Below are 21,627 nucleotides of genomic sequence, written 5' to 3'. Positions count from 1 at the left end.
ACATTTAATAATTAAAATTGATCTCTCTATGATTAATGTATCTATGTATTTTCACTGGCCACCAAGTTGGACCCCCTTTTACTTTTGCACTTTTTTTCTGCCACATTTTTTCCTTCCACTTCACTTTCCATTAATATCTTAGGATGCACCACTCTGAACCACCAGCTGCTTTTTGGTGGAATTTCTTTATTTTATGTATTTTCAGTATTTTTCTCACTAATCTCTTGAATAATAACAGAAAAATATATCTTAGCTGTGACTTATTTGCTCATTTTAACATGACTAACAGGATGAAACGATTTGTTGTCTCTGTTAGTGATTCTAGGATCACTGTGACATCCAGCAAGGAAAGAGAAAATATTTATTTGTACACAAAATATTTGTTAGAACTTCTGGTTATGAATAAAAGACATTATAGTGTGTGAACCCCTCCATCTGTCTTGCAGTTCCTTCCTATCCTCTTTCTCTCTTTCCCCCTCTCCTGTTTTTTTTTTTTTCTTTTTTTTTTAGCCACCCCCTCCCTCTGTTGTCTCCAGGCTGAAACGGGGGAACTGGGAGTAAAATATGCGGAGTCCCTCCCAGACTCTCCGCTGCGCTGCTTATTGAAGAGCCGTCACTCTGCTGGCATGAAAAGGCGCACAGATCCAGCGCAGGCGTCTTCGGTGCGCAATGATCCGCACGCCGTCCGCCGATCTTTCCAGACGACGAGGCGCGTTGCGCACACAACTTTTTCGCGCACCGGCAGCCGCCTGGCTGCCAGGGGACTCTGCAAACTCAGTGGATGAGAGGCTGAATGGATCAGTAGCCGAAGGTGGAGCCGGTGGGGGTCCATCAGACTCACCTGGCGCTGTTCTCTGCGTCAGTCCCCGCTCTTCTGATTGGTGGCCGTCATTTGTTTGGCCCCGGGCTGATTGAAGGGAGGGCTGGAACCAACTGGGTTGGGTTAGAGTGGCACTTTGAAGAGAAGCTCTCACTGATTCCTGTCTGTATCTTCAGTCTGGGAGGAGCGGAGGAAGGGGTAGCTGCGCTTTGCTCCACTTGACTTTTCCATTTAAGTTTGTTTTTTTTGTTGCTTTCCTCCACTCGGAGTGTGATGGGAGCCATGGCTCCCGAGGCGCGCAGGCTGGTGAGAGCGGCGCTGCTGCTGCTGCCAGCCCTGCTGCTGTGTGAAGCTCTGCCAGCCGCCTGGCTGCCAGGGGACTATGCAAACTCAGTCGATGATGCCCAGAGTTTCCTCCGTGACTACAACAGCACTGCAGAGGAGGTGTTCTTCTACAGCGTGTCCGCCAGCTGGAACTACAACACCAACCTGACGGAGCACAACTCCAAGCTGCAGGTAGGAGAGCAGGGAGAGCGAATAGTTTAGTTTTCGCATGGAAAAAGTTTCTCTTCACGGAGGTGAGCTCTGCTCCACTTGCGTGTTAGTATAATTCATCGCCCTCCAGCTGCATGTGCTAATTTTCCTGCAAACGCAGGCAGCCAGGGTTATTGGAAATAAAATGAGATTGGAGAGAAGCGCTGCTGCAGCAGCTTCCTTTCATGCATTATTAGGACTATTTTTATGACTTTCTGTATTTGGCTGTGTGCAGTGGCGCAAAAGAAGAAAGAAAGTGGGTATGCATTATATAGGATGTATAGGGGCGCCATGCTAGAGGGGGGCGCCAAAAAGATGGTGGAATAATTATTTTCTGTCGCATTCTCTACAGCTGTTTGAAAACCCCTGGTGCCTCATAGAAAGTACTTAACTTTACTCTGACAGTGTTTGGATCTCATTTGCTACTATTATTGTTATCATAGGGGACATTTGTCTCACAATTAAACAATGGAAACACAAGTTGAACGCAATAAAATCAAAATACACATGTTGCTCATTCTCGCATACATTCCAACATAATTCTGTATTTTTACAGAAATATCTCTGGTGACAAAAAAGCACCTGCTGCACACAATAAAGTCTTTCCTCTCATGCACGATGTTCAACGTCTTCCATCTTTTTTTTTTTTCTTTTTTTTGTTGTTTATTTTTTTGGCACCACACTGCCTGATCTGTGTGCTGCACAGCTGTTGAAACACTTTAGAGAACAGTCAAATATCTAGACACAGTGTAAAAACCGGTAGGCGGCTGTGTGTCGGTGTGTGTGTGTGTGTGTGTGTGTGTGTGTGTGTGTGTGTGTGTGTGTGTGTGTGTGTGTAGGGGGGTAGGTGGGTTAAAGTGCTAAATCCTGAGGAGTCCCGATCCAAATACAGATGTTGTGGAAGTGTTTACTGTGTTCACAGACAGAGATAGAAGAATTGCTCACCAAAGTTTTTTGAGGTTGCTCGTCTTTTTTTTCCCCCTGGAAAGTTTAGATGCCATTTGCAGTCAGGAGAGGTGAAGCATCTTCAACTAACAAACTCTCTACTGTTGTCATTCTCCGTTTTCCGACGCTGAGCTGCAATTCCACTACATGGTTCTAAAAGTTGTGCACATTTGGACATTGAACGAACGGACAGAAACTTTCAGAACAAAAAAACTTTTGAATACATTTTCAGATAGAAAGGAAAGTTTACAAATCTTCCAGTCTCCTCATAGGTGTCCCCCAAAGCTTCATCTTTGGACAAATCTTCTTTACACAATATATAATTCTCATGTCCAGGTGTCTGCACCAATGCTGGTGTCAAACTATATGCAGATGACTCAGCGATTGATGCATTTACCAAAAAAAAAAAAAAGAAACGGTCTCTTTAATTTTGTCTTCTCTGAATTCAGTAAGGCTTTGGAATAATTTTTCCATGGTGGAATCATAAAAGCTGGTTTAATAAAGTTGCATTACAGCCCAGCGTCTTTCTCACAGGGAACCTCCTTGAATATATTAATAACTTGACTATCCTGAGGCTAAATTCAATCTCTATCCAACATTTTCATGGCAGTCTGAATGACTGATCTGTCTCACACACAAAATCCAATCTGTGTTTTCAAATGATCGGCAGTCAGAACGGTCATGTTGCATTTTAATCAAACTGTTATGTCACTGACGTGAGACATGCATCAAAATTCGGCACCAGAAGAAGACAAACGCTGTAAATCTGGACGTAAACAATGGCTGTAAATGAATCTGGTGAATGTAATCATCACGTCTCCGTCCCTCCACTCTGGGTTCTGACTCCACGTCCAGACAGATTTCTCTACAGTCGCTGCAGTCAATGTTCTACAAAAGGTCACTGCTGTTAGTTGAGCTCACATTTTTCTTAGGTTTCTTCAGCTAATTGATCTTGTAACTGTTGGCCAACATTGACGAACAACTTTAAAATCCATCCATAGATGGCAGAATTCATTATTACTTGCATATGTTAGGTTCTTATTCCATTTACACAGAAGTCTGATTGCAGTCACATTTAATTAATAGTGAGGATGACCACGCAAAAAACAAACAAACAAAAAAAAGACTTCAGCAAAAACTTGTAATTGACCTGCTGTGAGTGGAGCCCACATGAATTTCTACACGTTGTTCTGAACTCCATATTCTTATAAAAATGAATGTTACAGTGGTTGCCATGCCAACAGATTACTCAGATCTACTGACAATAGTTGACCTGTTGCCTACTTCTACATTCACAGGGTGTAAATGTGATCATTTCTAATTTAATAAGTTAGGTCACTTCAGTTCTGAGTTTACACATGAGTGATGTAACCATAATAATGAATATGTCTGAATGTCAGAAGAAATAAAACATGAAATGTTTGAAGGCTGAACAGCAACTTTGCCTGTAATAAACCTGGCAGTGCTTCACCTTTATACCGTTGATTAAGTAACAATAAATTAGTTGCGGAGCTGTTAATTGATAAGCAACGATAAACAGGACCTTAGCGACTGAAATAAACCTGCCACAGCCTGCAGTTATCTTTATTGTATTTTATTTTATACAAAGGTAATAACCAACATGGATGGTTGCTAGCTTTCTGGAAAAAAAAAAAATTTAAGGGGGGCAATGGGCAGGTGGAGATGGCCAGAGAGGAAGAGCACAAAGGTCAGAGTTAATACATCAACTCAGAGCCACTTTTTCCTTTTACTGCAGTCTGTTATTTCAGTGATTGTGTGCACAGAAAGAGATAAGGGTCTTCAACAAAAACAGTGGAAAGAATCTGCTGTTCTGTGTGTTGAGGTTTGTGTGCCAGTTTTTTTTATTTTATTTCATTTTTCATGTCAGTGATCAGCAAATGGTAACAATTGAGTAACGATACGTTGTTTGTCCATATGCTGTCAATTTGCTAAATGTACAACATGTGTTGTTTTAGGTCACGACTCTCCTCAAAATGTCAGATGCAGAAGTAAAGATTGGTTTCCAGCAGCCTATTCTTTAAACTCTGCCATCACGGAGCGAGAATGTCCGTGACCTTTCAGAACGCCGTAAAGAAAAGCCATAAAGATTCACTGGAGCTGTAGGGGAGAGAGTGTAACGCAGAGACAAAAGCTTTTTCTAAAAATATAATCTCCTCTCCTGTTGTCAGTCACGTTATTGATCCCAGATGAAACATGTGGCGCTATGACTGTCAGTATACAGGGACAGGATCATGAATTGTTGTCAAGGTTGCTCTAATGGAGGATTTTGGGGAAGAAAAAAAGAAATCAATGGAAGTGATGTCTGAAGCTCAAGTAAAGACAGTAGAAACAAACTGCAGGGCAACTTCCAACCCTTCCACGGCCCTCAGTACTTGTATCAGGGTTGCAAATTGTTCCATAAGCTCACTCTTTGTTCTCTCTGACCTTCACAACTATGAGTTCTTTGCACATTTATCTCAACAAATGATAATCATTAAAAAGTTGAGTTTAGTAATTCAACTCAAAATGTTAAAGTCTCATATAGATTCATTACACACGGTGATATAAACGAACTGTTTATGTAAGGCCACTCAAAGTGTTTCATCCTAAAATCTGAGACCTACTGACAACACTCCACAGGTTCTCTGTAGCGTTTAGCTCAAGCCAGTTTGCCGACCAGTGACTGCACAGCGGTGAGGTCATTCCAGCAGGTCCTAAGTCCTGCTGGGAAACAGGATCAGAATCTTTCAGAACGGACGGCTGCAGTTTGAACAACCAGTTTACTCAGCAATGACAGTTTGTGGCTTTCCCTGCTTGTTGAGGGTTTTGGTGTTCCTCCTGATTCTGTAGTGTAGACCATAACATTACAGCATAGAGAAATCCTAGAGCTAGGCTTGTTCTAGCTCCAGTTTATTCAAATGCATCTGTTGGTAAAATGACATGATCTTTATTTTAAATCTTTAGGAACATTGCGTAACAACATTTTGTCTGACATGCTCATTAGGCTTGTCAGACAAGCTGGTGCGAACCTCTTCTATCCGCGAGATTTCACAAATCAGTAATTTGTTCTAAGTTTAACCTCAGTGTTCAACTCAGTTATACATTTATAACAGCCTCATATGTGATGATAACATGCTAGAGTCTACTGAAAAAGAATAAACTGATTCTTTTGATGTGGGTGCAGTTCAAACGATCCAAATGTACTCAAACTTGTCCAGTGATGTCATACTTTTTTTCCCTTTTTGCATCATCCTTAGGTGTAGTGTTATCATTGCTTGTAGTCATTACACTGTCAAAACTGGGTGTTTAGACAAAGGGGAGTGTTGAAGGCGTGGGAGTACATAAAGAGTAAAACGAGAGGACAAGAACAAATAACAGAAACATTTATTTCAATTAAAATTCTGGGTGATGAGGCGGTAATGTTACAGAAAGATAAGCTGCACATTACTGATCCCAGAATTAGAAAATGACCAGATCGGGAACTTAGAATGAGTCCTTCAAGTCCTTTCTCTTACTATAAATGGAGAGTTTGAATCAGTCCTGAAGGGTGAATACAGCCAGTTTTCTAGCACAGAAGGTTTTTAGGATTTTTTTGTTTTACGGGTGTATACATTAATTTATCATGCTATGTTGTGTAATCAGTGTTTGCTTGATGCAAAGGAGTGGATGTGTCTTTTATACAAGTAATAGTCACATTATTGGAATGCCTACTGAGACCGATTCCAGGCACACAGGATAACCTGGTGTAGATTGAGAACACGTTTGATGGGGGACTGCATATTGCTTCTGACATGGAAATGGGTTTGAATCTCCCAGAATGAACTTAGATTGTCAGGGAGTTTCCCTCCTAGAAGTCACCCCCTGGGAACTGATCTTGGAGTTAGTGGACGGTGATGGCTGTATGGATGTTGTTCAGAGTTTAATGTTTTCTAAATGGGAGGATGGAAGGAGGTTCACATTTTGCCCTAAGGCATTCAGAGAAATTAACACTCACTTCTAATGCTTCTTGTCTTAAGATAGCTGCAAGTCTTGAAGAACAAGCTTTTGTAGAGGCCTGGGGGGAGAAGGCCAAGCAGGTCTTCTCTGAGGAAACCCTGAACAATGTTTCTACAGCCGACAAGAAACTGATTGAAAAGATCAAGTCGCTGGGAGCTGCCAACCTTCAACAGTCTGAACGAGAGGAGGTCTAGTACTTTTCATGTATCAAAAGTATAAATACAATGCAGAAATGCAAAGATTTACATCAAATGTAGCCTGCTTGATTCACAGAACCTGCTCATTTACCTTTTTTCTTGTTTTTAGTATAACACCATCCTGAGCACCATGGACAGCATTTACTCAACAGCTAAGGTGTACCCACAGCCAAACATAAGCTGGAGCCTGGAACCTGGTATGTAAAAACAGTCTTTAGTTTTTAAGGGGCAAGATCCATGAATTGTTTAAATGTTAACAGTTTGTAGCAGGAAAGAACTCTGCACAGTGGGAAATGTTGTACTCAAAACAGTTGTAAGTGCTTGAGATTTTATCGGTTTTTGGAAGCAACAGGATGGGTATAATTTCTGAAGAATTCTAAGAGGAAGTCTTGAGGATGTATCGAGAGTGCTATGTGAAACATTAACGAATCTTCATGGCGTGGAAGGTACAGGCATTCATTGAGAACAATGGTCTTTTGTGTTTGTCAGCTACAACTGCTTGATGCATTTGCGAGGAAATGCTCTCCAGCACGTACAGGGAGAGTGGAAAAAGCAAACACCTTAGAGAATTGCTCATAAATTGAAATGAGCTCATTACATCCATAATGTTGAGTAGTTTATCTTTTATAGAAGCCATCGACAGTGCAGATGAGGTTACGTAAGCCACATATGAACGTCAACCCTTTTTTTCCCCACCACTTGATCTTGTGTTTAGAAGAAATGCTTGAACGTCTTTGAAAAACCTGACACTGTTAAAACCAACTTAATCGCACAGATAAAGAGCATGTTATCCTCTTGGGGAGCAGGAAATTATGCAACATCAGATGATTACAGGGAATTTAGCATCTTTTCCCTTTGAGTTGCATGATTAATTGATGTTGCCTTTCCTGTGTCTGTCTAACTAAAGGGAAATTGTCATTTGTCTTGAAGAACTCACAGAAATTCTGGCCAACTCTAGGAGTTATAAGAAGTTACTGTTTGCTTGGGAAGGCTGGCACAATGCATCAGGTGTGCCTCTGAAGGAGCATTATCCCAGGTTTGTGGAGCTCAGCAACAAAGCCTCAAAGCTCGATGGTAAGAGCTCTAATTTGGCTCAAAATAACAAGGTAAAAGATGTAGGAACAAATGTTACACACCAAAACTTGTGAAAACTGAATTTGTTCAAAGGCTTTAATGACACTGGGTCTGATTGGCGCTCTTGGTATGAGACGGAAACCTTTCAGGAGGATTTAGAGAATCTCTTCAAGACAATTGAACCTCTCTACCTGAACCTGCATGCCTTCGTGCGACGCAAGCTATACAACTTCTATGGACCCAAATATATCAACCTAAAGGGACCCATCCCTGCACACCTGTTGGGTAAGATGCATACAGTTACCACAATGGAAGCACGCATTCACCATTTGGATTTTTCTTTCATACAAAAAGTTGAAGAGGTCGGCTATGCTTAGTTCCACTATAAACTTCGGTGATTGCAGAAACTGCGTTCTGATCCATTTTGTCCCAGATAAACATCTCCCTTAATATCAGACAGCTGTTGCCCAGTAACATGATATAGACCTTTTATGGTCAGTGAGCACTCTACTAACACTCACTGAAGAGAATACCTTAATGTAGGATCCTGCACAGTGATTCTGAATGGCTTTTTAAGTATATTTCCATCCTGCCACACAGGAAATATGTGGGCCCAGACGTGGAATAACATTTATGATATGATGATCCCATTTCCTGACAAACCCAACCTGGATGTGACCAATGAGATGGTCAAACAAGTATGTGTGAAAGATGGACTTTATGCTATTGCTTGCAAAGATAAACGATGAACTAACTGCTCAATGGCATTGGTCTTTTCAGGGCTACAATGCCACACACATGTTCCGTGTAGCCGAGGAGTTCTTCACCTCTCTGGGTCTGAAGGAGATGCCTCCAGAGTTCTGGGAAGGGTCGATGCTTGTGAAGCCTGAAGATCGGGAGGTTGTGTGCCATGCGTCTGCCTGGGACTTTTATAACCGCAGAGACTTCAGGTAAAATAACTAACTTGTATTACCTGTGTATCTGCTTTAGAAAACACAAACTGTAGACATATTGCATATTGTCATTTACATCCAGAACGCTGGAGGACAAAAAGGAGATTCTTTTACTTGCCATCCATAGCCGCGCAGCCATGGTAGAATAAATTCGTTACCAAAATGAAACCTGGAAATGTAGGCATTAATTTTGTGCAGTGTGACATATGAAAAGCATAACAGCATAAAAAACTGTTGAACTTAAAACCACCTGTCTTGTTTTTTTTTCTTGATCTGTGTGTCTGCTATGCTACACGCAGACCCGTTGCCATAGCAACTGGCTGACAACATCTCCACTAGTGGGTTGGGGTTCAACGCCAAAAAATACGCAGCCATTTCCCACACAAAGAACAGAACATTCAGTATGATAAAAATGTTTTCTTGCTTGATGTTTATTAGTGAGTGTTTTTCTGAACACTTATTGCTTGATTACCTAAATTCAACATCTGCTCTACTAATGATCTGGCAGAGTCGGTGTGGATAGGAAGCCTTTTTTGTTAACTGAACCAAACTGAAGTCCGCAGCACACCTACATGTTAAGGTTGTCAAAGTCAAGCTAGCGTGACTTGGCTACCTTCCTCTGCCTTTTTTTTGTTATTAAAATGTTTTAAGTTAAAAATTTAGAAAATGTATAAATTGGAAAAAATTATCCAAACATACATTTTGTATGTTCTTTTTTATATACATATTTCTGTTTTGATGTAAAGCGTTTTGGCTGCCCTAGCGGTTTTTGAAATGTGCTGTAGGAATGAAGTTCATTGGTTGGTTGATTTTTCCTGACCTGTGAAATGTAATATCCTTGGACCTTGTTATCCAGTTGTTACAGTTTGACAACTAGATAACAAGTTTCCTTTATATATCACACATGCATTTAAGATTTAGTTGACAACTTGACAGCTAGAACCAATGGTAGTTGTCGGCTAACAGTTTTTTTGGCCTTCAGTTGGGAGCTGGGGGGCGGGATCTTGTCCACGTGATGTCACGTTGCACCGTGTCTATAGTTCTTAGCAGCAATGGTGGCAACAGAGGTAGGAACCAGTGGATTGCTGGTTGAAGCACTGTCTGTCTGTCTCTATATTTGTATCCTTGAGTAAGACACTTCATAGCCTTGCCTGCTAGCGGCGATCAGAGAGCCTGGTGGCACCAGTGGATGGCAGCCTCTCTTCGGTCAGACTGTGACTACAATTTGGTAGTTTGTAGTAGTATAATGAATGACTGACTGAATGTAATGTAAAGCCCTCTGGAATCCTTTTGGACTAGACAAGTGCTAAACATATACGGACTAAATACCATTTACAAGTCAATCTATTCATTACTGTTTGTGTTTCATCCTGTTCAGGATTAAACAGTGCACCACAGTAACCATGGAACAGCTCTTCACTGTGCACCATGAGATGGGCCACATCCAGTATTACCTGCAGTACAAGGATCAGCCTGTGGGCTTCCGCCGTGGAGCCAACCCTGGTTTTCATGAAGCTATCGGTGACGTTATGTCCCTGTCAGTTTCAACACCCAAGCACCTTCACGAGATCAACCTTCTGGAGTCTGTGAGCTCCGACGCAGGTAGCAATCATTGAATAGCCTCCAGTTAAAGAGATACAAACTTAGAGTACCGTCATTAAAAAATAGAAATGATGACTTAAATACATTGAAGACGAGTCTTGGATTTTTTAATTTCTAGAAACTGATCTGAACTTCCTGCTGAAGACCGCTCTGGAGAAGATAGCCTTCCTTCCCTTTGGCTACCTCATTGACCTCTGGCGGTGGGGCGTGTTTAGTGGAAGCATTCCTCCGGAGAAGTACAATTCGGAATGGTGGCACCTCAGGTGGGACTAAATGCAAGAAGAACTCTTAATCAAAATCTAGTTAGCCATGTTTGATAAATACAACATAATGGGAAGAATAAAAACAAACATTTGGAAAAAACTATTTCTCATTTTGAGTTAGTGTCTCATTAACTCTTTTTTTCACAGAAAAAAGTATCAAGGAATTTGCCCACCTACCAGCCGAACAGAGGACCACTTTGATCCCGGAGCAAAGTATCACATTCCCGGAAACACGCCATACATCAGGTAGACCTCTTGCAGCATTCACAATTTTACAACAACACTACACACAACCAGTGTGTCACAGAGGTAAAGAAAACCACCTGTGCAAAAATTTTTTCTTTACACCAAAGAAAACCTCAAATTGATAATCTGTGCAGTACTCAGAGAATAGTGTTATTATATGTTCCATATTCAATCTTAGTGAAGATCAATTATTTTATTTTTTTAGTCTCTAGTAGTGCAAAGAGGGTAGAGATTCAGTCCATTGACCTACAGCTGCATTTACAGTGAAAGGTGGTTCAACAAAGTAATCACTGGTTTGAATACAAATTCAGACAAACATCCACTTTGGTTCTGTTTTGCTCTGTCACATACAAATCTATATAAATACAGTGAAATTTGTGGCTGTAATAAGACAATGTGAAGAGACATTGAAGCTGTGAATTAGTGATGGGAACCAAATGAGTTCTCTTCAAAGAGTCGTTCAAATGATCCATTTTGAAAATGTATATTTTTTCTAAGATCAAGCCATCTTATCTGTAACGGTTTTATTTTAAATGTTATTGTGGTAAAGTTCACGAAAGACGTTGAATCATACGTATTAAATACATTTCCGCAGCATGTTCTTACAGAACATATTATGTATATATTTTTTGAAAATTTCAGCATATGAATGTCAAGTACACATGTAGTTTTTTTAAGTACATCTGTGTGAATTAATAACATTTTAGTGCTATTTTTAATATTGACACAAAATAAAAGGAAAATGTAACAAAACAGAAGTTCAATTTAAATTTCTTTGGCAGATACAAAAATCCTCTTCTCCACAATTAAATATAACAATTAATGCAATGCACCAACAGTAAACAACACTCAACTATCAACATTAAAGCGAAACAAGAAGAAGAGAGCGCACCGCACCGCCCAACAGTGAGCAATGAGAATTAACTCTGTGCTCGCATGTCCACCCCTTCTTCTATAGTTATTCTTCGATTAAATACATTTTTAAAGTTTTAACTTAAATACTATTATAAGAGCTACTGCAGTTTTTAATACTGGATCATTCCTGAAGTGGATCCCTCCTTTGATTTTGATGGCGAGCCTTCCCACCTGGACCTAAAGAGAGAACCAGATTTCGTCTATCCCATTTGGAGTCCTGCTGCACCCTGCCGTGTGGTAGAGAGTAACATACATCTTCACACACAGTTATGTGTGAGACCTACAACTGACATTCTCCATTATTATTGTTTTTTTTAATTTATTTATTTGATTACCAGGGTGCACCCGAATTATTTGAAATTAAGAATTAGCACTTGGCCAAGTATTATTGTAAGTACACTAGTAAAGTTGTAAAAGAGTTCTTTCCTTCAAGGGTAAAGAGGAGGTCAAAAGAATTGTTCGTGAGCGTCACATCACTAGTATGAACACTTTCACACAATTCTCTACATGAGGAGAAACTGATTCCGGTTCCGCTCAGTATGCAAGAATGAGTGGAAACGATGCCATTGTCTGCCGTTCTGTTTTGTTGCCTTGAACCAACAACAGAGGAATGACCAAGGCCATTGAAGAGTTCACGTTCTGGTTTGTTTTAGGAAACGGGTGGTATACGGCCGCTTTAGAAACATATGGAACCTACAGAGTGAATCCTTCTGATGAATGTGGTTTTCATAAAGTAATCTTCTGTCTCTTGCAGGTACTTCGTCAGTTTCATCCTCCAGTTCCAGTTTCATGAAAAACTCTGTGAGGCAGCCAAGCACACCGGGCCTCTGCACACCTGCGACATCTACCGTTCTGCAGAGGCTGGCCAGATTCTACAGTAGGAATGACGTCTTTATCGCACAGCATCAGTAATGCACAGTTTTGAGAAAGTAAACATGCAATACATGTTTTCCTTTCAACAGAAAAGTTCTTGAAGCAGGTTCCTCTAAACCCTGGCAGGAAGTCCTCCAAGAGGCCATAGGTACAAATAAGATGAACGCCACTTCTCTGATGAAATACTTCGACCCCGTAATCAAGTGGCTGGAACAACAAAATGTGAATGAGACCCTGGGATGGCCTGACTTCAACTGGGTCCCGCCCATCCCTGAAGGCTACCCTGAAGATATCGGTAATGCTGAAGTGTGAGAACATTAAAAGCCCTTAAGAGTATTTACGGTCTCAACTGACTCTGATTCTTCTCTAAACAGACAAGAATACAGACGAGCTTCATGCAAAACAATTTCTGGATGAATACAACAGCACAGTTGAAACAGTGTGGAATGCCTACACCGAGGCCAACTGGATGTACAACACGAACATCACTGAAGCTAATAACCAGGAAGTGGTGAGGGCAACAGAACGTCACCTCAGCTGCTGTCATCTTTAGTGCATGTGATCTTCTGTGAACATCGATTACTGGGTTACACAAAAATGTTTTTGGAAGTTGTCTGTTTTTTCAACCGAGTTAGGACTATTTGGTACCACTGAATCCAAAAGTAAAAAGGTTTTTATTCTAATTTGATTTTTATTAATCTGATCTTCTGGCTAAATTGATTACATTTTTGTGACATCATCAGTTCATAATTCTCATCCAAAAAAAGGTTTAAGGAGAAAAAAAAAGTTTTCTAACAGAGTGTATTACTTAAATGTTACAAACTTGGATTTCTGTAAATTGAATAATAAACACTGATAAGGCTAAGTTCATGTGAACATTACATCTCCGTCTCTTTCCTGTCCTGATGGAATCTCTCCTCCTGCTCATCACTCATTGATCAGATTCTCAGGAAACTGATCCAGTTGTGAGAACAAGTCATGAATTTTGATGCTCATGTTGCTCCATAACTCAGAAAGTTGACCTGATTGAACAAAACCAATGTGATTTTTGGAATCAGCTCATCAACATGACCCTAAAACAGTTGAAAAACCCCTGACAATGTTTTGCCTGGTGACCAGTGTAATCAGATGTGTCAAATCATCAACTTGCCTAAAAATGACTGTATGCACACATCTGCTTGACACGTCTAAGATTCATGTTTTGTAGCGTCCTCTGGCAGTAGTAATCCATGTTATTCTTCAGTCTTAATGACCAAGTGTTTGTTGTTCTCCAGCTTAAGAGAGACCTGGAAATGGCGGCTCACACCCTGGAGTACGGCCTGAAGGCTCGCCAGTACGACACCTCTGACTTCCAGGACCCGTCGGTCAAACGCATCATCAAAAAACTCAGTGACCTTGAGAAGGCAGCGCTGCCTACTGCAGAACTAGAAGAGGTGGGAACGGAATGAATTCATCTTGCTAATGTGTAACATAATGCTGGAAATGCACTTAGCGATTTTAAGAAGTATCTGAAAACAGAACAGAGTCACAAATTTGTTTCAATTCAGCCACTCAAGGCTGAGTTGAAACAATTGAAACAAACTCAGAGCTCGTTTTACTGCTGGTCCTCCTAAAAACATGATATTCATACTCGTACCTGCCTTCTGACAAGATCAACTTTAATTTATACAAAATTTATTTCTTTTCTTTTTAGCTATTTTCATTTGTAAATTTCTGTATGACTGGGAAAATTGTACGTTTTATCTATTTTTTTTTTTTTTTTTTACAGTTGAATAATATTATGTCTAACATGGAGACAAAATATAGCGTGGCAAAAGTTTGTAGGGCAAATGGCACATGTCATCCACTGGATCCAGGTAAAGTTAAGAGTTTTTCAACTTCATTAGAAACATTTAGAGGTTAAATTTATGCTAAGTATAGTTCAGAACTAATTAACTTATTTTTATAGGTAGTAATAAAATAAAACCTTCTGTTTTCAGATCTCCAGAGAATCATGGCAGAGTCCAGGGATTATGATGAACTATTGTTTGCCTGGAAAGGATGGAGAGACGCTGCTGGCAAAGTAATTCGTGATGATTATAAGAGATATGTTGAACTGGCCAATAAGGCCGCCACACTCAATGGTAAGTCATCTGGATCTAATTTTGCCCTACATGTACAATTCCCTCTTTCCCTGTCCAGCAGGAAATGTTTTGCAACTTGCCTTTAAGGCAGGAAATGTAATTTACATGAATGCTGACAAATATAAACAATGGGTGAATGCAGAATGTTAGACTGCTGTCTTGTGTTCCTTAACAATGTGGAACACACTGCAAACATTTGGACTTTTTACCGCATAAAAAAGTTTTGAGTGGTACTGTTAAAGCTAGATAATTAAACTGCATGTTAAATTTTTCCAAGGTTTTACTGGTTTTTAAACGTCGACAATCTGGGTAAAACCAAAGTAAATTGTACCCTTTGTCAGTTATGAGGTTTTACCGTAGAAACCGGTGTGTATTTTCTTTATTTTGATGAATAATTCTAAGTAATTAATACATGTGCTTTACTGCTCTGACTGGGAAACACAGAAGACAGCGCTAACTTCTGAACAGAACCAGAGTCAGAGGAATCATTCTGTGTTGTTTATGACAATATGTGCCAAGCTAACACAGGCTATGTTAGCAATTAGCACAAATTGGCAAAGTGTGGAAATGCTGGTTCAGAGAAAATTGTTGAAAGCTTGGGCTAATTACCAACTAATCTGTTGTTTATAAAAACCTAAACTCTAAATACATTTGGCATGTGATCCTAAAGTGTATTTAGGATTCACTATTAATAACTGTGAGCAGAACAAGAAAATCTCTATTCATATTTTGTGTGTGTGTTCTACAGTAAACTAAATTCACAGAAGGAAAGTGATATTTTCTGATAAGAGAACATTTACAACAGAATTATTCTGCATCTTTTGCAGCTTAAAGTTATTCAGCTGTTGAAAACCCCAGAACTGAGCTTGTAAGACTCCTCCAACAATAACTACTTTTGCTTAAGCGGTTCAAATGAATCTCAGCTGCAAGCGAGTGCGGTCAGGGTAAAGTGGGTTAAACCATAACCCCGTCGACTTGATGAGGAATGTAGAGCAAAACTGTGAGGGAAAAGTGCCACTTTAAATACACCTGTGTTAACCTCTGGTGCTGTTTACAGGTCATTCTGATAATGGGGCTTTCTGGCGGTCCCTGTATGAAACCCCTACCTTTGAAGAGGACCTGGAGGCTCTGTGGAAGGAACTGGAGCCGCTCTATCTCAACGTACATGCCTACGTTCGAAGGGCTCTTTACAAAAAGTACGGCTCAGATAACATCAACTTAAAGGGGCCCATCCCTGCTCACCTGCTGGGTAAGTGTAGAGCTTTTTAGCTGAAAACCATAAGCACAATGTATCAGTAGCTTGGATTTTGCACCGGCTTCATGTTTTCATTGTAGAAGGGTAGTGTGGAGAACAACGTCAAGCAAGGGCAGGAAAAATCCCACTCTGGCAGAAACCTTGGAATTCTAACACTACAGCCACAACTCTCCTTTTTTATGAGAGTAAACTCCATTCATATGCTCTTTGGCTGCAGAGGCCTTGGGATTTCAGCTAGATTCAATTTTCTTTTAAAGGCATAAAGCGTGAGAATGTGTGTGGCAGTTCCACACGGACTCAGTCACAATCACAAATCCCACATGATTTAACAGCGACACAGCAGAGTGACCTGCTCCCTAACCTCTCAGTCTTTGACATAAAAAGTGCTGTTATTCTGCTTCGACGTTTCAGGCAACATGTGGGCACAGACATGGTCTGGAATCATGGATTTAGTCATGCCCTATCCAGATGCCACACAAGTCGATGCCACACCAGCTATGGTGGCGCAGGTAAATAAATGCATGAAATATACAGAGCATAATAATCGTGAGCTCATAAAACAAAGACCGTCTGGTGGTTCCTCTGAACGTTAAAGCCTCTATTGAATTCCCAGAGAAAATGTCACAGTCAACGCAGGCAATGCTGTTCTTGTTCAGGGCTGGAATGCAGTCAGGATGTTTCAGGAGTCGGACAGGTTTTTCACCTCCCTGGGTCTACTGCCAATGCCACAAGAGTTCTGGGACAAATCCATGCTGGAGAAGCCGACTGATGGACGCCAGGTGGTGTGCCATGCCTCTGCGTGGGATTTCTTTAACCGAAAGGATTTCAGGTTGAATTCTTGTTGTTGTTAGATTTTTCTTTTTCTCTAAAAATCTTACAGCATCGATTCCCAGTCAGGGGTACTCACAGGGTTACTAGATCTGACAGAGTTTCCAGTCCTAAGACAATGTAAAAACCTGACCAGCTCTCAAAAACAGTCTAGTTCGTAGCTGCTAAGTGGACACATCTTAGTTTGAATTCTGCTCATTTTGAACAAACAAAATTTAGCAGTTGCTGTTTCCATTATACATTAAAATCACATATGAATAAGCATGTTCATGAAAACTCATGGCACCGACAGACTTTAACACTTACATGAGATATATTCACAATTCAGCCATGATGCCAAACACTCATCATCTATCGGCCAATCAGAGGAGACATCGGCGTCTTATTCAGGTGTTGGAGCGACAAGCACCACCTATTTGGGAGCAGCTACGTATGCAGCGTTTTGGGCGAAGTTGTAGTCGGCCATTTTGCAGAAGAGTTCTGGATTCAATACGTTGTAATGACGCACAACTTTTTATGAACTGTGTGATGCCGTGAGAGCAATTTTTTAGATTTTATGGTTAAAGGAAATGCAGCTACTGACAAGTTTTGTGGAAAGTTTTTAGTTTTAGGTATGAAGAGCAATTAAGAACACTGATAACGTTACTGAGGAGGTAAGCTTAGGATGAGTAACAACATGCATGCAAATAAATTTAGGAAGTGCAAGTTGGAAAAACATCTGGTATTCGACTTACTGGCATCCCTCTTTCCCTTTATCTGTCTGACTTCCTTCTTTGTTCTGTGAAGTTCAGGAGAGAGAGAGAGAATATACAAGTGAGTGTTTCTGTATTGTGGCTTTGGAGCTTCCTGTGGCTCTTTGCTCCTTTAGAGCTTTAAGGAATAATTTTAAGGCTCATTGTCTCCTAACAAAAAAAAGGCTGAACTGTGATTGTGTGTCTGCTTGTGTTTCCAGGATAAAACAGTGCACCGTTGTGACTATGGATGACCTGATCACTGTGCACCATGAGATGGGCCATGTGCAGTACTTCCTGCAGTACAAAGACCAGCCCGTTTCGTTCCGCACCGGCGCCAACCCCGGCTTCCACGAAGCCATCGGAGACGTTCTCGCGCTGTCTGTCTCCACGCCCAAACATCTGCAGAGCATCGGGCTCCTGGACAAAGTGGAGAGTAACCAGGGTGAGCCACAATAAGGGCAATGCATTTGTTTTGGTGGTTTTTTTGCTTTTGGTTTGTTTCCAAGTAATAAATGTCTCACTCTTGTGCAGAGAGTGACATCAACTTTTTGATGAGCATGGCGCTGGACAAAATTGCCTTCCTGCCTTTTGGCTACCTGATGGACCAGTGGAGATGGAAGGTCTTCGACGGACGCATCCCATCATCGGATTATAATAAAGAGTGGTGGAACCTCAGGTGAAGAACTTCAGCTATGAAACGTGCTTTTTATCATAATTGCTCATCATAAAGTGGTTAATTGTGCAATGACAATCAAATCTGTAAATGATTTTTGTTTATTGCAGACTGAAGTACCAGGGCCTGTGTCCCCCTGTAACCCGCACTGAGGATGACTTTGACCCGGGCGCAAAGTTCCACATCCCTGCGAGCGTGCCATACGTCCGGTAGTGCTGCATTTGCAAAGCAAATGAGACGTGTTGGAGCTCAGAGCAGCTAGCTTGATAACTGCTTTGACACGCTCCAGTTATAAATAGATAAGAAAATAGGACTTGCACATTGTACGCATGACTTGGAGGTTAAGCATAATCCTTAAAGTGCATATTTTCATATTTTTCAGTTACTTCGTCAGCTTCGTCATCCAGTTTCAGTTCCACAAAGCTCTGTGTGACGCAGCTAAGCATAATGGGCCTCTGCACACCTGTGATATCTACCAATCTAAAGAAGCTGGGAAGCTGCTGGGGTTAGTGTGCTTTGAATCCTACTGATTATTTTATAGCATGTCAAACTCAAGGCCTGTGGACCTAATCTGGCCCACCATAGATTTTATGGTGGGCCATAAAAAACTGTTATGTGTTTTCCAGACAGGATGTAGATGAAAAACTTATAGTACTTTTTTAAAAAAAAAAAAGAATCAGTTGTGTTCTTAAATATTGTCACCTTCCTAAAATAAGTGTTTTTTTTTTTGTTTTTTTTTGCCTAAATCATCTTTTGGCAAAAAATTATTTCAGCGATTAAATTAGAAATGTGATAATATTATTTCATCAATACAATCCAATACACAGCCACATTACATCAATGTGAAACGATGTTCAATGTTTCAATTTAAGAAGTACTCATTCAATGGAAAGAGCTGATTGGCTAAAGGGTTTTAGCAATCCATTCTGATGCAACAGGCCCTTTAAGGACATTTGTGATCTTCATGCGCCTCAAACTGAAAACGAGTTTGTTGATCCTATAAAACCTGCTATAGGATCATCTTCTGTTGACAGCTGGAGAGAAGATGTAGAGATGTGAAGAAGTAATTCATGTGTCAGAGTGAAATAATTACTGTATTAAATGAACAAAACTAGAGTGAATTCAAAAGCAGTATGGGAAAATTCCATCCTAACTTGCCTGGCCTTGTGTGAAAAAGTACAAACCACTGCATTTTCAACAACAAACCCTTCGTCTTCCTCCTCCTGGTCTCTGCTTTGACTGTCACCGCCTGCAGGGATGTGATGCGGCTCGGTTACAGTAAGCCGTGGCCGGAAGCCATGGCCATGATCACGGGTCAGTCCAAGATGAGCGCCGAGCCCCTCATGCAGTACTTCCAACCTCTCATCACATGGCTGGAGGAGGAGAACAGGAAGAACAACGAGGTCCGCGGGTGGCCCGAGTACAACTGGAGACCTTCAGGTATGATCGATGCCTTCAGGCGTTCACACACTTTTTAAAAAACGGCAGTGTTCGGTGAGTGTTCCCCTGACTGAATAATGCCATCTTGTATGCTGATGAGATCCTGCTGTAAAAATGTATGGACATTGAATTGATTTTGTTGCATCATAAAAGAACTCAGTGTTTCTAGTGGGAATTTTGCGTGTTGGACCAACACAAAGTAGAGCAGAACTACTAACAGTGGGTGGATAAACGTCAACCCAATGCTGCCAAATTAACTTTTTTGCTATATCTAGAAACATTTTGTCTGTAAAACTGCCATCAGTGAACCCCTACCTGTAACTGCGTTGACTGAGCAAATTAACGTTTTGTTGTGTTTGCATATTTGACCAAGACTGAAGTTATTGTTATATTTAATTATGCTGTACTGGTGCACAGTCATCAAATAAATTTGTAGTTCAGTATTTATATGTCCGTTTTCTGTGAAACATTTCCAGTCAGTTCTGCTGTTTTTGTAAACCTCAGATATCTGTATCAGAAGTGAAAGAACTGGATTGGTTCATCCTTAATTCTTACTGGGAGAAGGTCAAAACAAACAGAGTCCTAAATTGATGCCAAACTTCTCCACGTAGTCGAGAGTCCGCTGCTCAGTAATCTATATAAAATGTCATATTTCCATTCATTCTTGCCTTTTAGCTTCTGAAGTTGCAAAGAATGATGGGAAAGTTGAGTTCCTGGGACTGGAAGTGGACAAGGCCGCTGCCAAAGCTGGTCAGTGGTTACTGCTGTCAATCAGCCTGGCTTTCCTGGTGGTCATCATCCAACTGGCCTACAGGTACAGGAAGTCCAAGAAGCGTAATAAGTCCTTATCAATGATGGAGCTCAAGCAAAAAGACTAGAAGTACTGTAAGTCCGGGCCGATTATGTTGTAGCGACCACAAAACCAACCTCAATGTGAACAGCTGCAGAACGTCAGAGCACATTTTTTCCTGCATAGTTCACTATTCTATTTTTTTTCCCACACTGAAAGATCACTGAACGTCAGGAATCTCAAACTGCTTCCTCAGTTTATATAAATCGGAACTAATGTTAAATGTTTTTATACTATCTAAGAAGTATATCTTTGTTAAAAATAAATCAATCTGGTGTTTCACTGATGGTTTTGAATGAAAGTATTTATTTTTGGGATGTTTTACAGTAATAAGGCATAGAAGTTGTTTAGCTTTGATCTTAAACACTCCTTTTACTTTAAAGTTGTTCTGTAAGAGTCTAAGTAAGTTGAACATTAACAATTGGATTCATGATAAATATATTTAAATATTTCTATTATGTACTTTACTAGAAGGGGACAAGTTTTGTCTTATGTTGTTCAAAATGTGACATTTTGTTCTTTAATGTTATGAAGGCACTCAAAATAATTTTATGTAATAAATAATATATTCCAATAAATATATATATACATATAGTGTGCACATTTAAAAGCTGTGTGTTGACAAAGGGGAAGAATAGTTAATTGAATATGTAGATATATTTCGACTTCATTTCTCTGAAAAAATATTACAAATTTTTAAGTGTAACTTTTGTAAAATATAGCTATAGGTAATTTTCTTAAGTTGTTTATTTTAAAAGGTGGAACCTGCCTCGAATAAAGAATGAAGAAATCTGACCATGGAACTTGTTTTATTTGACATTGTAAAAAAAAAAAATTAAAAGAATAAAATTAAATTTGGTTGATCATTTGTATATTTACTCTATTCCCTTGTATTCGATTTATTGTTGTCTGGCAATGCAAAAGCACATCAGTTGTAATTTATTTGTAACATTTACTAGTAAGTTTAAAAGAGGGAATGTTTTTAAAATGTAAGTCTTTCATTGTGTAAACATGTTTTAATATCCGATTTTATTTCTGTAATAAAGACATTGGATTCTGCCTTGGTGGATTATATCGGAAATAACTTTTCAGTGTTTTGTTATTCAATTCAGCTGGATCTCCACATTACAAAACACAGTAAAATAACAGCAAAGACTTTCTGCATTGGTTTCTCTCTGCTTAAAAAAAGTATCTCAATTGTTACAGGACAGAACGCAGGACTAAAAATGATACACACCCATGTCAACAGGCCGAGTGTATGAAGGTGAAATCTTTCCACCTGATTACATTAGCACAAGCTAGTAAA

General features: G+C 40.1%; 1 protein-coding gene across 1 annotated transcript; it reads left to right on the top strand.

The window, feature by feature from the left end:
- Positions 1 to 638: 638 nt before the first annotated feature.
- Positions 639 to 21,116, top strand: ace (angiotensin I converting enzyme (peptidyl-dipeptidase A) 1). The gene is made up of 25 exons (XM_044103647.1): positions 639 to 1,336; positions 6,316 to 6,483; positions 6,602 to 6,689; positions 7,423 to 7,566; positions 7,660 to 7,851; positions 8,167 to 8,264; positions 8,347 to 8,516; positions 9,898 to 10,121; positions 10,240 to 10,384; positions 10,532 to 10,630; positions 12,300 to 12,422; positions 12,508 to 12,713; positions 12,793 to 12,929; positions 13,693 to 13,851; positions 14,187 to 14,274; positions 14,398 to 14,541; positions 15,599 to 15,790; positions 16,208 to 16,305; positions 16,453 to 16,625; positions 17,577 to 17,800; positions 17,890 to 18,034; positions 18,142 to 18,240; positions 18,414 to 18,536; positions 19,287 to 19,471; positions 20,147 to 21,116. Exons 1-25 carry the CDS (start codon positions 1,094 to 1,096, stop codon positions 20,347 to 20,349), a joined length of 3,870 nt encoding a protein of 1,289 aa, XP_043959582.1. The 5' UTR covers positions 639 to 1,093; the 3' UTR covers positions 20,350 to 21,116.
- The last annotated feature ends 511 nt before the right edge of the window (positions 21,117 to 21,627 follow it).

Source organism: Gambusia affinis, linkage group LG20 (assembly GCF_019740435.1).
Source record: "Gambusia affinis linkage group LG20, SWU_Gaff_1.0, whole genome shotgun sequence".
NCBI lineage: Eukaryota > Metazoa > Chordata > Actinopteri > Cyprinodontiformes > Poeciliidae > Gambusia > Gambusia affinis.
This window is presented reverse-complemented; position numbering and strand designations above follow the sequence as displayed.

Coding starts and splice junctions, on each gene's coding strand:
- ace (XM_044103647.1), top strand. CDS start 1,094: ATGGGAGCCATGGCTCCCGAGGCGCGCAGGCTGGTGAGAGCGGCGCTG. Junction 12,714..12,792: donor AGGCTACCCTGAAGATATCG/GTAATGCTGAAG, acceptor TTCTCTAAACAG/ACAAGAATACAGACGAGCTT. Junction 14,542..15,598: donor TAAGGCCGCCACACTCAATG/GTAAGTCATCTG, acceptor TGCTGTTTACAG/GTCATTCTGATAATGGGGCT.